The sequence below is a fragment of the Ceratotherium simum genome, chromosome 22 (genome assembly GCF_057802395.1).
Source record: "Ceratotherium simum simum isolate JZ-2026a chromosome 22, ASM5780239v1, whole genome shotgun sequence".
Lineage (NCBI taxonomy): Eukaryota > Metazoa > Chordata > Mammalia > Perissodactyla > Rhinocerotidae > Ceratotherium > Ceratotherium simum.
This window is the reverse complement of record NC_141921.1, coordinates 11,358,869-11,373,479: the sequence shown is the minus strand read 5'-3', so window position 1 is coordinate 11,373,479 and position 14,611 is coordinate 11,358,869. Positions and strand designations below refer to the sequence as shown.

At 35.1% G+C, this 14,611-nt stretch overlaps 1 protein-coding gene across 5 annotated transcripts in view; it reads right to left on the bottom strand.

Moving 5' to 3' along the window:
• Nucleotides 1–14,611, bottom strand: part of STIL (STIL centriolar assembly protein) — a 58,155-nt gene that overhangs the window by 2,966 nt on the left and 40,578 nt on the right. For 4 of the 5 annotated variants that reach the window (XM_087445981.1, XM_014793830.2, XM_087445982.1 and 1 more), the window contains 3 exons: nt 12,175–12,406; nt 7,390–7,600; nt 5,531–5,784 (listed from right to left, as the gene is read on the bottom strand). In XM_087445981.1, the coding sequence (XP_087302107.1) occupies nt 5,531–5,784; nt 7,390–7,600; nt 12,175–12,406 (697 nt within the window). The remainder of the gene's footprint in view (nt 1–5,530; nt 5,785–7,389; nt 7,601–12,174; nt 12,407–14,611) is intronic. The other variant, XM_014793831.2, reaches the window with a different exon arrangement.

The window sequence follows — 14,611 nt, the reverse complement described above, 5'->3', positions numbered from 1 at the left end:
TACCCTCACAAAACCCAAAATGTCTCAGATATTTTCAGTCTCATAAGCACCTGAAATTTTGAAGAAGCGATTTCAACCATTAATATTCCCTGAAACCACTGATATCATCACCAAACAATGGAACAGAGTGCTTAATAATGCTAGTCTTGATAACTACCTTGAAATTCTTCCTTAAGCTTCTTGGTACCTTACTGCTTTGGAGATTGTCTTAATAAGATGAAAGAGTTACTACCAATTTATCTAGACATTGTTCTTTTATGATATATTCATAGTGATAATATCTTCTGATATAGTCTTTTTCTACTTTCTTTGCCTATTTCCTCAAAATTATAAGTAATTTGCATATTAAAGCAGATGACTTGTACATATTAAAAAACATATAAGCATAGTATCTTAGATAATATTAATGTAAGTAATTTTAAAAAGCAAAGACTGCTAATTTAAAATGTTAAATATTTAGAAAAAGTAAATCTAATTTGAATTACATCTTCTTTTATAGAATGGTTAAAGGATCTATACAAATCCATGAAGCAGTCAATATCAGTTTAGAAGGTTCTTCAAGTACCATTGTCTAACACAGTTAGCTAGTTTCAATTTGGGGGTTGAGGGAAACACCATTACTTTGAAAACAAAACAAATCAATAGTACTCAGAACCAATGCATATAAACACTAGGGTAATTAAGATGAAAAGCAAAAGGAGGCCATTCCACTAATCAAATCCTAAAAGCCTTGAGCACAAACATACTATGTCACAATCTCATTAGATGCACAGTCACAAAAGGATGATGAGAGTCCACTATGTTTGAGTATGAGAGTTACACGCCAACAATTAAGGGGAGCTCAAAAATTATTCCAACTTACTTGAAGATGAAAACCAACCTTGACTTATTGTCCTGTTTGAATCCTGATTATCTCCTACTTACCCTACATAGGGTTTTCAACTAATAAGTAAAGAGCAATGAAGCATCTAGAGGGATTGCTTAAGACCTCTTTGGAATTCAAAAGGTCACTCCAATTAGGAATATGCCTGTAGAGGCTACAGCCAGACCTCAAACCACAATCTCCATCTTCCCTACAATTTCTAGATATAGGGACCTTCTGGGACCTTCTTTCATTGCTTTCCTGCCTTTGGACCCTCTTAATCTCTGCAGTGTTCTGGAACAGAAAAGCAGAAAGGAAATCTTCCTTCCCCTGTCTTAGCTACTCTCCTGGTAGGAGGATCTGCTCCTGAAGTCCAGAATTGGAACATGAAATAAGTTTTCACATAGATACAGTGACAAAAGACAGCTGGTTTATAGAACTAAAGGAACAGTATGGATTTCAAGGATTATAAAGATTACTTTCCTGCAATACTGAACTACAATTTATAACACTATTTCTATAGGAAAATACATCTTAAATTCTAAACTGCCTTATGAACTTTTAGCATACCAGTTATATTACACTGACATGTGGTAAGAGATAATGAGGCCACAAATGTTGACAGTAAGTACGACAGAGGCAGTAAAAATAAAGCAGTCATTGTAAGCTTCAGTGATGACCCGAGTAGGTGGGATTTCTTTCATTCAGGAAATGCCTCATTGAAGATCCACTAAGTTGGTAGAGGTAATGAGGATTCACAGATATACAAAATTTACAATCTTGCTAGAAAGGTTATCACAGAACATGCCATAATCTATTAGGAATAAGGTATTCTGACAGTACGAAGCATCAATATTCTGGCAAAGGGTCCAGGAAACCTTGACAAAGGAGGTGACATCTGAGTTTAGCTTTGAAGGATAAGGATTCTGACAAGCAGAAAGGTGAAAAAGAGCATCCCAGGTAAAAGTAGCAGCAAGGACCCTTGCAAATGCCAATGGTGGGTAAGCTGAAACTTGGTAGAGAGTGGCAGAAGATGATATTAAAAAAACAAGTTTAAGACAAACTGTGAAACAATGTGAATTAATTAGGTAGGCTGCACATAGTTGTATGTTTGGAGTATCCTCTCAGCCTAAAATTATTGACAAATAAAATCTGACTTCTTCTATGTGCTGGAAAAATTGTTTCAGTGTAGTTTCATTTTTAATCACAATAATATTTAGAACCCATTAACAATCAATAAAATATAAATTAAAAATAATTTAAGATATTTTTGGTCTAAATCAGCACAGATCTTTAAAAAGGGCAATTTTAATATAGGGTAATCATATAGAATACAGTATGAAAATCCTGCTAACGTTAGGTACCTCTCCTATGTGCTTGCATAGCATACTATATCCTCTTCCTTTTTATAGCAAGTATCAGAGTATATTATAATTGACTATTTATCTGTGTGTCTTCTCCACTGAGCTGTAAGCTCTATGAGGGCAAAGATGTCTTTACCAGGTTACCTTGGATACCAAGATATCTCAAAGCTGGCTCATATTAGAAGCTCAGTACATACATATTTATTGAAGTAAAATGAGTGAAAGGATTGGTGAAATAGTAATACATATAGCTGGTAGGAGTGTAAAACCTTACTCTTTCAGAAAGCAATGTAGCAACGGCCTTAAAATTTTCCTACCATTTTGAGTTAGTCTTTCCATTTCTGAGACTCTATTCTAAGGAAATAATCCTAAAACTAAAAAGTTCAATCTTTGCAAAAAGATGTTCATCATAGCAACATTTAAAATAGTAAGAAATTGGAACCAACTTGACAAGTTCTTTTCAGTTCTGACAAGAGGCGAAAGGTTAGGTAAACAAATGCTATGTCCCACTTGATGGATTATTATAACACCATTAAAGATGATGTTTAGAAAGGGTTATAACAACTTGGAAAACACACTTATTTCCCAATATAAAGCTAAAAAAAAAATTCTTTTTTTTTGTGTATACAGCATAGTCAAAACACAAAGCAGCGAAATATATACTACCATCAGACCCTACGAAAAAATTAAACAAGCAGTAATCAGCAGAACAAAACAGTAAACAAAACAGAACAAAAAACAAACTATGGACTTGGGAGTTAAAGAGCAGGTTTAAAATCACAGGTGTGAGGCCTTGAGCAAATTCGTATTTAATTTCCTCACCTATAACACGACTAATAACAGTATGTACCACATGGATTATTAAAAAGATTAAATGAAATATTGCTACATAAAACTTTAGCACAGTTCCTCACACATTATGAGCACTCCATAAATGGTTGCTATCAAAATTATTTTAGAAAAAGAATGAAAGGAAATACAAAAGCAAAATTTTAATAATAAATGAGTTTGACTGTATGAATATGGGTTTTTCTTCTTGTCTGCTTTTCTAAATTTTCCGAAGTTTCCAAAATAAGCTTATATTACTTTGACAATGGAAATAAAACAAATATCAAACTCTATTTCCAAAGCTCTACAATATTTTATACAACAATTTATACCTTACTACAAAACTTAAAAAAATACATTTCATATGAAGCCATGTTATAGCAAAATTTTTGACAACTTACCCCTCTATGGAAATACTTAATTTAACATATTGCTTTAAACAGAAAACAATTTTTTTCACATCGGCTTTCACTTCTTTGAGAAAATTATCTTATATGAAACTAAAATCCTTTCTATGAATGTGTATCTATGAATTTTTCAACTCACATAGATAAGCAAATTTTTAAAATGGGTATAGCCCACAATATTAAATGAAAATACCTATTTTATAATGTTAAGTAAAGAAAAATAATAAAATTGAATACATAGTAAAACTGCAACTATGTTTCCTAAAAAGCTAACTTTCTTTGGCTGTTATTAGTTCAGATGACATTTTACTCATTTTCTAAAATTCCAACTCTGAGCATATATTATTTTTATAATATAAATTTAAATTTATTTAAATTAAGAACAGTCTTTATTAAAACAATTTGACTACCCCACACTGATACATCAAAAAGGCTTTACTTTCCATTTCATTGTAGGCATTTAAAAAATGAATCAAGTTCATTATGTACTGAAAATTTATTAATTTCAATGTTTCACACTAAAGACTTTAAAATAGGGTGGCCACTGTAAAGAAACATATTACCTAAAAACTACTCCCCAAAGGCATTCACACCAAAATATAAGGGCTCCACATAGATAGCAGGGTGATCTGTGCATTCCAATTGACGTTACATAGCTTCTATCTCACAGTATTGAAATAAACTCTTCAAAAATGCTAGCCTCACTCTCCTATACTGTTGGTAGTAATATAAACTGGTACAACTATTCTGGTGGGAAATGGCAACATCTACCAAAACTTTAAATGCCCATATCCTTTGATCCTGCCTACTTCTAGGAATTTATCCTACAAAGATACTTGTACAGGGCCGGCCCCGTGGCTTAGCGGTTAAGTGCGCGCGCTCCGCTACTGGCGGCCCGGGTTCGGATCCTGGGTGCGCACCGACGTGCTGCTTCTCCTGCCATGCTGAGGCCGCGTCCCACATACAGCAACTAGAAGGATGGGCAGCTATGACATACAACTATCTACTGGGGCTTTGGGGGAAAAATAAAAAAAAAAAAGATACTTGTACAGGTACATGTAGAATGATATTCTCTTAGCATTGTTTCAGATAAGAAATAAGAGATTTAGCCTAAAAGTCCATTAATAGAGGACTGGGGTTCACTATATTATAGTACATGGGTACAAGAGAATATTATGCAGCTGTTTAAATACATGAGAAAGAACTGCATATACCTATAAAAAGAAGTATCTCAGATATAATATTAAGCAAAAGAAACCCAAATCGAAATACTCATTGCACACACACGTACCTGAACACGCATAGAACATTTCTAGAAGAATACAAAAGAAACAGTTAAGAGAAGTACTCTTGGAGGAGTCAGACTGAGGATTTTGGAGAGTGGGGACTTTTGCATTTTATCTGATATTCATTATGTGTTATGTGTGTTATTTGATATTTTTTTAAATTGTGAGACTGTATTACTTTTGTAACTAGAAAATAACAAAACTAATTAACAGAAAACATGCTAATTAACCTTAATAATATAATTTCCAGATTTTATCCTCTTTAAAAACAAATATGTGCTGACGTCGTCTTTGATGAAGAGGAATCTACACAGAAGAACACAGCCAGTTGGAACTGGTGAGCAATAAGGAAGGTTCATGTAACTATACTCTTCAAAACACATTCCTACAAAAAGGAATGTTTTTGCTTTTTAGATGGTATAACTGCATACCTGTATATCCAGTAGCTGGCCCAGACCCTATCGCCTCTAGGAAGACTTTCTAGACACCAGAAATGAGTAAATGCTCATTTCTCTTTCTCCAAGACTCTCAGAGCATTTTGTTGGCATCTTTACCCAGGAGACATCCCATAATCTCTCTCAAATTCCTTGTGTATATAATCCTCTCTCCCACTAGAATGAAAAATCTAAAAGGTAGAGATGATCTCTTATTCATCACATATACAGTAGGTCCTGAAGAAATGATGAATCAATTGAATTGAGTGGCAAGCTTATACCTTTTCTCATGAGACTACTCTAATACATCTAAAATTTTTTCATCTTTTAAAACAAATGTTAAAGTTACCTGGCATGATCCACTTTATGTGCATTTTTCTTCATTTTAGTGGGAGAATCAATTTTTACTCCAAGGCTTCTTAGTTGCTTAAGGGTTGCATTAAGAACACAATCTTTGTCCACCAGTCCTGACTCATGTTTTTTTTTCTTCGTATGGTAAACATTTTGGGTTCTGGTGCATTTGTGACTGACAACTACTGCTTTGGTAGATGGCTGCTCAGTCTCTTTAGAAACTGAGTTATTTAACAGGTGGTTCACTTGACCCTGATAAAAAGAAAAAGGACATATTTGAAAAATCACTATTAATCTTAGGAAACAAAAATGTACATAACCGCATAAGTAAGGCCAGGGAAAAAGTACAATATTGTCTTGCCAAATTCTACAAAGTATAAACTATATTTGCAACTAGTATAGGATTTTTTTAAAAGAGCCCATCCTAATGAATTATTTCTTCAGACCCTAGAGGAAACTTAGAATGTTTGTTCATAACTTATTCATTTTATTTTTTTTTATTTTCTTTTTGTGAGGGAGATCAGCTCTGAGCTAACATCCATGCTAATCCTCTTTTTTTTTTTGCTGAGTAAGACTGGCTCTGAGCTAACATCTATTGCCAATCCTCCTCCTTTTTTTTTCCCTCACCCCCTAAGCCCCAGTAGATAGTTGTATGTCATAGTTGCACATCCTTCCAGTTGCTGTATGTGGGACGCGGTCCCAGCACGGCCAGAGAAGTGGTGCATCGGTGCGCGCCCAGGATCTGAACCCGGGCCACCAGCAGCGGAGCGCGCACACTCAACCGCTAAGCCACGGGGCCGGCCCAGAACTTGTTCATTTTAAAACAGATTTAAAATCATTTGAGTAATATTTCAAGTGTTTTCAAGGATTTATAGTAAATTCTTTATAAGCAAAAGTTTTAAATCACTCTTTCATGTGAAAAATGGTAATGTTTCAGAGTTATGAATTAGATCTTATGTTACTTTCAGAACTTAATGTCTCTTTTCTCACTTTGAATGAGAACAGCCTGTGATAGTATCTCTGCCTTCGTGATGTTAAAGCATATTTCATTCCCTGAGCACACAGCTGCTAGCACCAGTCTAGGACCTAGCAGGCAAATAACAAATACATGTTCATTGATGAATACTTAGGGCCCTATGAAGTATGTTTAATTAGCCTTCAATTATAAATGGAGAAATCAAATATTCCAAAGTCTACAATTTGGATGGAAGTGACAGCCAGGGTCATTCAACTTTCAGGTCCCAGTTTATATTCTAACTTTTCCAAGATGACTATTTCCTCCAACCAGAATTATCCCTTTTTATTCTGTGCTGCCTTTGCTTACAGCACTTGTCAGCCTGTCCTATAATTGTTTGTTACTGATATTGATGTGCTATTCCCCCAGGTTCTTAAGAGCAGAGACTGTCATATTCATCTTTATATTACCCACTTTACTTAGTTCACTTTCTTAGATTAAGCTAAGTGTTCAATAAAAATCTGCTTACCTGAACCAAAATCAGTAAATATTATCATAAATATTCCTTACTTTCCAATTCTCAAACTTCTTGCAAACTCTTGCTTGTTTTTTCTGGTACTAACTTGAATGTGAATTTGGTATAATATCAACACATATTTTTTAAATAAGGCTTTTCTTCCCCCTAGCTATCTAAGTTTCTGATGACTGGTACGCTTACAGTAAATTACTGAATTTAGGCTATCACAATTTATGAAAAGCCAAAGGAAATAAATGATATATCATTAACTTGGGGAAAATCTTTTCACATTCAAGTTCCCAATCAGTTTAAAGATAGGAAAGGCTTAACTAGTAAACTCTAAATAACCATCTCATAAAAGATGAAATGCTTTACATTTTCTTACCAATAAATCCTGGTATATTTTCTGGTTATCTGATGGTTGATGAGGCACAGGTTGCATTACTTGCTCAGTTTTAGGTTCCCCTGACGTTACAGCGTTATTAGCACCCTCTGTTGGTCCACTCTGTAAGCACATGCTTATACTCTCGGCCAGCACGGAATTTGGAAAGAACACAGGCACATCAGGTTCTTTTCTCACAACTGGAGAAGAGCTGCTTCAAAGGATATATATATAATGTGTTAGTTATCAAGGTGCCTTGAACGTAATTCTGTCACATGCTACAATGTGGATGAACCTTGAGGACATTATGCTAACTGAAATAAGGCACTCATAAAAAGAAAAGTATTGTATGATTCCACTTATACGAGGTATCTAAAGTAGTCAAATTCATAGAAACAGAAAGTAGAATGATGGTTACTAGGGTCTCAGGGGAAGGGGAAAGGGAAAGTTGTTGTTTAATGGATATAGAATTTCATATTTGCAAAATGAAAAAGTTCCAGATATCTGTTTCACAATAATATAAATATACTTAACACTACTGATCCGTACTTTTAAAAATGGTTAGGATGGTAAACTTTATGTTATATATTTTTTACCAGAACAAAACAAAAACCTTAAATGGTTTATTAAAAGAAACACAATTCCTTATTCTGCCAATCAAAGCTCTCCAAAATTTGGTAAACTTGGCTTTTCAGCCAACGTCTTATAATGCCCCATTTTACTTTATATTCTGAACAAACCGGATTACTAATACTCTGAATTCAGTCCATATATTTTCTGTCTACAATGCAGTACTTCTCAACCTTGGCTACACATCAATATCACTTGTAAAGTTCTAACAAACACAGCTGTTGGGAGCTCTCCCTTCAGAGATTCTGAAGGTGAAGGGCCCGGATTTACCTATATTTCCAAATGCCAGAGTCAAGAATTGCTGCTCTAAAGCCTTTAAATTGGCACACTCTTGTTAAAATCCTTTCTACCCTTCAAGGGTCGTTTTAAGTTTGGTTACTCCGTGATGTCGTTCTAAAACTCTAACTGGATATGTTCTCTCGTTTCTTTTAACCCCCATTAACACTCTCTCTTATCCCTTAAGTCACATATATTCTCATTTATAATACAGTTATCTGTCTGTTTATCATGCCTTGGGCAAATTTATTAGTTGCTCTGGGTCTCAGCTTCCTCATCCATAAAACGGGGAAAATGACATCCACCTCCCTGGGTTGAAAAAAATGAGAGGATTAAAGGAGATACAAAGTGCTGAGCATAGTACCAGATGTACATAGTGGGTGATCCACAATTGTTAGTTCTCTTCATCTCCTGCTGCTTTCCCCTTGTTCCCCAAACATTAGATTGAACCTTTATCTTCAACCATGTTAACTAATTTCATTCACTTTAATGAAAACACCAAAACTCTCAAAAGTAGAAGCAGAAATCCAGCCTTTAGAGATCTTATGGCTTTTTGGGAAATTACTTGTACTGAGCAGGATTTTTATCATCCAAACATTTTGCAAAACACTTTATTTTTAAGGAGAGTCCATGTCAGTTACTGAGTTTGCCTTATTCCATCTTTAGCTAAATGATAACAGTAATTAGGTATTAGGCACTGTTCTAAGTGCTTTACATATATTAACTCAATCATCACAACAATGCTATGAGATAGGTACTTTTATTTTCTCCATTTATAGACAAGAAAACCGAGTCATCCAGAAATTATGAGACCTGCCCGTCGTCACTCTGCTATGATTCAAACCCAGGCAGTCTGGCACCAGAGCCCATGCTCTTAATCACTCTGCTATACTGCATTTTCGAGAATTTTAAAATATCAGTCTTGGTGTCTAAGCTAGCAAGCAAAAACAAAAGCTGAAAAAGAAGAAAAGAACCAAAATATTAAAGATTTCAAACTTCAAAAGATTTAAGATTAAAACAAAATTTTAAAAGATGATTCTAACATGGCAAGTATCAGTAGGTGTGTCCAAAGGTTGACTTCTAAATAAAAATAAGGATCGTTTCAAAAGAAAGTCTCTAAATACCACATACCACTACTTTTCACTGGGAAAAAGCAATCAATTACCAATTATGCTGCAAGGCAAATAAATTCATCCTTCACAGCCTGCTTTAACATCAGAAAGACAAATCGATCCAGCAAGACATTCAAGGGGGACAGGGAACTCAAGGGGCTAGGTGCCATGTATGAATACTTAGCAGTGGGAACCACAGCATGAACCAGACCAGATGTTTGGGAAGAGTCCTAGAGAAGCACCAAAACTACCATGGACAACACTGGAGATAGTATTTAATCCAAATCAATACATTCTGTTGAACAAAGATTAGATTTACATCTAGTTATATGTTAGAATCAATAGAGCTGATTAATTGCCTGAAAAAGCAATTAACTACATTCTATCAATTAACTCAGATCTGTTTCTGAAGTTAAAAACCACAATGGATTGGAGATTTTTAAAGTTCTGACTTAAAAATTATTTCAGGGGGAAAACTCCCATAATTCTAGAAAGCAGTCTACAGTTTACAGAAGTCAGTCAAGGAGGATAAATAAGGAAAACCACAGTTCATTCCTCTTTGTTCTCAGTTTCTAAAATCATTCCAAATAAATCATGGACTTATCTTGGGGCTCACCCTGAACTGCTCTTCCTATCAGTGAACATTTACAAAGTAGCTCACATGGGGAACCACACACTGGGTCAAGTTCTGAAGATACAGAAATGAATATGATCCCTATTCTGTAGGAATTCAATCTATGGGAAAGACATGTATACAGATCTTCTAACACACTGTGGAACATGCTATGAGTACTTAATTGAATTATATGATTAAAACATATACTATACTGAGGAGACAAATATTTCTCTCTAGTTTTCTGGAGGGGCATGTTTATTGTTTTAATCATTATTATAATCTGAATAATTTAAAATGTCCAATACTATTACAAGGCTTATAATTTAAAAAAGTAATCAAGTGCCTGCCCCATGCCACCCCATCACCAAATTCACATAGTTTAATTGTTTCACGTGATATATTACCCTGTGGTATTTTACACCTACATTATTCCTCTACCTTCAAAATTTATTCTACACCTGATGCCTTCCACCACTTCCACAAGTCCAAGGCACCTTCATCTCACTTGGTCTTTAGTCTACTAACCAGTCTCCCTACTTCCACTCTTAACCTCTTTCAGTTCACTTGCTACAAACAGCTAGAATGGTCTTTGAAAAATGAAAAATCACATTATACTACTCCATTGTCTAAAATCCTCCTCGGCTTTAATGAACTAGAATAAATTCAGAACTCCTTTCTACAACCTACAAAGCCCTACACAATTTGGCTCCTGCCTATATCTCTAACCACATTTTCTATGGTCTCCCTCTTAGTCACTATGTCCAGTCACAATGGTACTCCTGCTTGTTTCTGGAACTGTCAAACTCATGCACACCTCAGGGTCTACACTTGCCATCTCCTCCACTTGGAACACTCTTCTCTGGGTATTCTCCTGGCTGGCTCCTCATCATTCAAGTCACTGCTCAAATGTTACTCCCTCGGGGAAGGCTTCCTTTACCACCCTACTTAACACATCCCCTCGCTCCCATGCCACCATCCCAGTTACACTCCACTTGATCACTCTGGTTTATTCACTTGATCACTCTGGTTTATTTTCTTCAGAGCAGCTGTCACTATACGAAATTATATTATTTGTTGTTTATGTGGTTACTGTTTGTCTCTACAACTCATGAAAATTCCATGAATTAGGAGCTTTGTCTAACCTACTGCTCAATCTCTAGGGCCTAGTTCTGTGGCAGGACATACCAGAAACTCGAAGAATATTTGCTGAATTTGTTTCTAAATTTGCTGAAGATCTAAATTACTTTGGAATCCTTATTTTCTTTAATAGAAAATTTCATAATGAAATAATTTCAAACACAAGAAAGAATAAACAAGCCATTATATACAATCAGTTTTAAAAATTACCTACTCAGGGGCTGGCCCGTGGCTTAGCGGTTAAGTGCACGTGCTTCGCTACTGGCGGCCCAGGTTTGGATCCTGGCGCGCACCGACACACTGCTTCTCCGGCCATGCTGAGGCCACGTCCCACATAGAGCAACTAGAAGGATGTGCAACTATGACATACAGCTATCTACTGGGGCTTTGGGGGAAAATAAAATGGAGGAGGATTGGCAATAGATGTTAGCTCAGAGCTGGTCTTCCACAGCAAAAAAAAGACGAGGATTAGCATGGATGCTAGCTCAGGGCTGATCTTCCTCACAAAAAAAAAAATAAATAAAAATTACCTACTCATAGTCAATCTTATTTCAATTATACCCCTAGCCATTTCATCTTCCAACAGGTGATTCTGAAGTAAATCTCAGATAACATTTCATATATAAATATTCAGGTTGTATCTCTCAAAAATAAAGACTCTTTTATATATATAATTGTAATATGGAGAATCTTTAAAACTTTACAAAATTCAGGGCCCCAGCTCCATCCGAGACCTAGTGTTATCAGAATCTCTATGGTGAGGTCTGAGCATATGTATTTTTGAACTTTTCTTGAGATGTTCTGATTCAGCCAGACTGTCACACATCCAATGATTGAGATCTGGGAATGCTTCTAGCAGGCTAAGAATTGTCGATTACATAAGAACCAAAGCAGGAAAGACATCAATGAAAACACCATTTACAAAACAAATAGTTTCTGAGTTAGAACACCAAAAGAATATTAGAATTTATAAAGAAAAAATGAAGTAGGATGAAAACTGAATCAAAGAGACCTTACTTGGATACAGAAAGTGGCTGACTAAATTCTTCTTCCACTGCAATGTTGCTCTCTTCAAAACTGGGAATGTCAACTGCTTTCAGTGAGGACGCACTGCCTGGAGTACTTGTGACTTCATTGTTAATATCAACAGAAAAATTCATGTCCTCACTGGAAATCTTGGTATCATCTTGCCTCAGCTGAGATTCAGTCTCTTGATCATCACGTGCTGCATTCCAAAACAGGCTGGCACCTGGAGGTTAAGTGATTTGATTTAACCGATACTGATGAAACAAATATTCAACTATAAAAATAATTCTGAGAAATCTTTGTTAAGTAAGATTAGCTATATTATTTTAACACAATTACCTAGAACTGTTTTCAGATTATATTTCCTCAGAAATGCCATGAAGAGGTAAGTGAAAGGTGATAAGATAGAAAACAGGTACAAAGGGAAAGGCGACAATGTGAATCTGCCCCTTAAGAGGTACAGCTTCTCAAATGAGGTGCTTTACATATTAAGGTTCTGAATACGATTTGGGGTGTGTGTTTGTATGTCAAAAACTGTTGTTCTGAAAAACAGGAGAAAATATATAAAACACAAATCACTAGGCTCTCTGATTTTGATCCTTAAATACAATATTTATGAGCTATATTATGGATATATCAGACATGTAAAGTCAGACATGTATTTAAAAATCAAATGTTTCCCAAACTTTATGGATCACTTGCACAATTATTTGCAGAACTATTTGCATGTATTATTATTTGCTTACTGTTTTTCTTTAAATCAAGTCACTTTATTTTTACCTAGCTTCATTTCTATGAAATCATAGATTTGATGTGCTAATTATATTTTTTCCAATACTCACAAGAATAAATATATCTACAAAACATAAAATATTTATCTGTATAGCACTCCAAATCATCTTGTGAATCTGAGTGGTATGCATTCCACAATTTGAGAAATACTGCCATACATAATGATTTCAAGAAATAGTTAAAGCCAAAAAGTAAATCCAAGTCAAAATAGTTTCTATTTTGAGGTCAACTTGAGTTACTTTATGAAAATAAATCAATAAAAGCATGATTTAATTTTGTATTCACTAAACATTTAAAAAAAATTTTTAAAGGACAATTTTGAAAAAGTTACATAAGTGCTGCTACTCTTCCTGACTACATATTGATATGCATCTTTAGAGAATTAAGTATTATTGCAGAACATGCTTCTAAAAGCCACTTAGTTCAAATGGTTATTAATAATTCATTTTTCTGCACACAAGTAATAACTGAATATGAATCTATGAGGTTTCAAAATATTTGAATTCTATGTATCATGCTTAAAAACTTGTTTCAAATAATTTCAGAATATCACTTCAAACAGGTGAATGACTTCAATCAATTATCATTTATTCAGCACACTATGTTTTAGGCATCATGTTAGGTAGCGAGATACTAATGAGTAAATAAGGCAGTGTTCCAGATCCCTAAAGCTTATAGTCTAGTGACAGATACAAATGATAAGCAAATGTAATACAATAAGCACAGAATTTTACCAGAGGACAGAGGAGGAAACTGCACTTTTTGGTGTGCTTATTTAGCTGACAGTACCCACAGCTCCTTTACCACCACCCCTCTACAACACACACACATACTTCCCTGGGAACTGTCACCTCTCCAATTAGCAAAGGTGGGACTCCAGCAGACACACTCCTATGTGCTTCTCAAACCCCTTACCACTGAACCAAGGTTTAAAACCTAACCCAAACTAGGCCAATCAGGGTCTTTGCTATTTGAAACTGGGACTGAAGGATAGTAAACTGGTTTGTGTACATGGCTAAAACTTTATAACACACAAACTTTGAGCTCTAGGTGAGCTATACTTTAAAATGTAAAGTAGTGAATGAAGACTGCAGACAGAGTTGAGTAAAAAAGCCATGTAGAAAAACTGGATAGTCCTAATTGTATTCCAGGTTCTAGTTCTAGTTTTTTCTTCAAGTCCAGCCCCATTCTTGGCCTTGGTTTTCATGAACCATCCCCATATCCTTCCAGTAAATTCCTCTTCCTTGCTTAAATTAGTTCAAGGTGGTTTACGTTACTTGCAGCCAAAGAATCTTAACTAATACCTGAATTTGACTTATAAATTTAAATGAAATGAATTCTTGCTACCCTCTACATGGATAGTATAATATATGAGTTCAGAAAAGACTATATGTAAAAATCTGTCTTCCTTCTTTATTCTTCCCCTTAAATTTTTATTCTCCTGGCTCAAATATTCATCTGTTACTTTCTCAAGTCTTATGTCATCAACCACCTCCACTCTTCTGACATTTGAATATTAGTATCTACATTTCCAAAAGTAGCTCAGTCTCAATAGATATGTAGACTGAACTCATCTTCTCTCCTCTGCTTCTCTAACTTGCCTTCCCTCTGTCATCCAGGTTTAAAATCCTGGAGA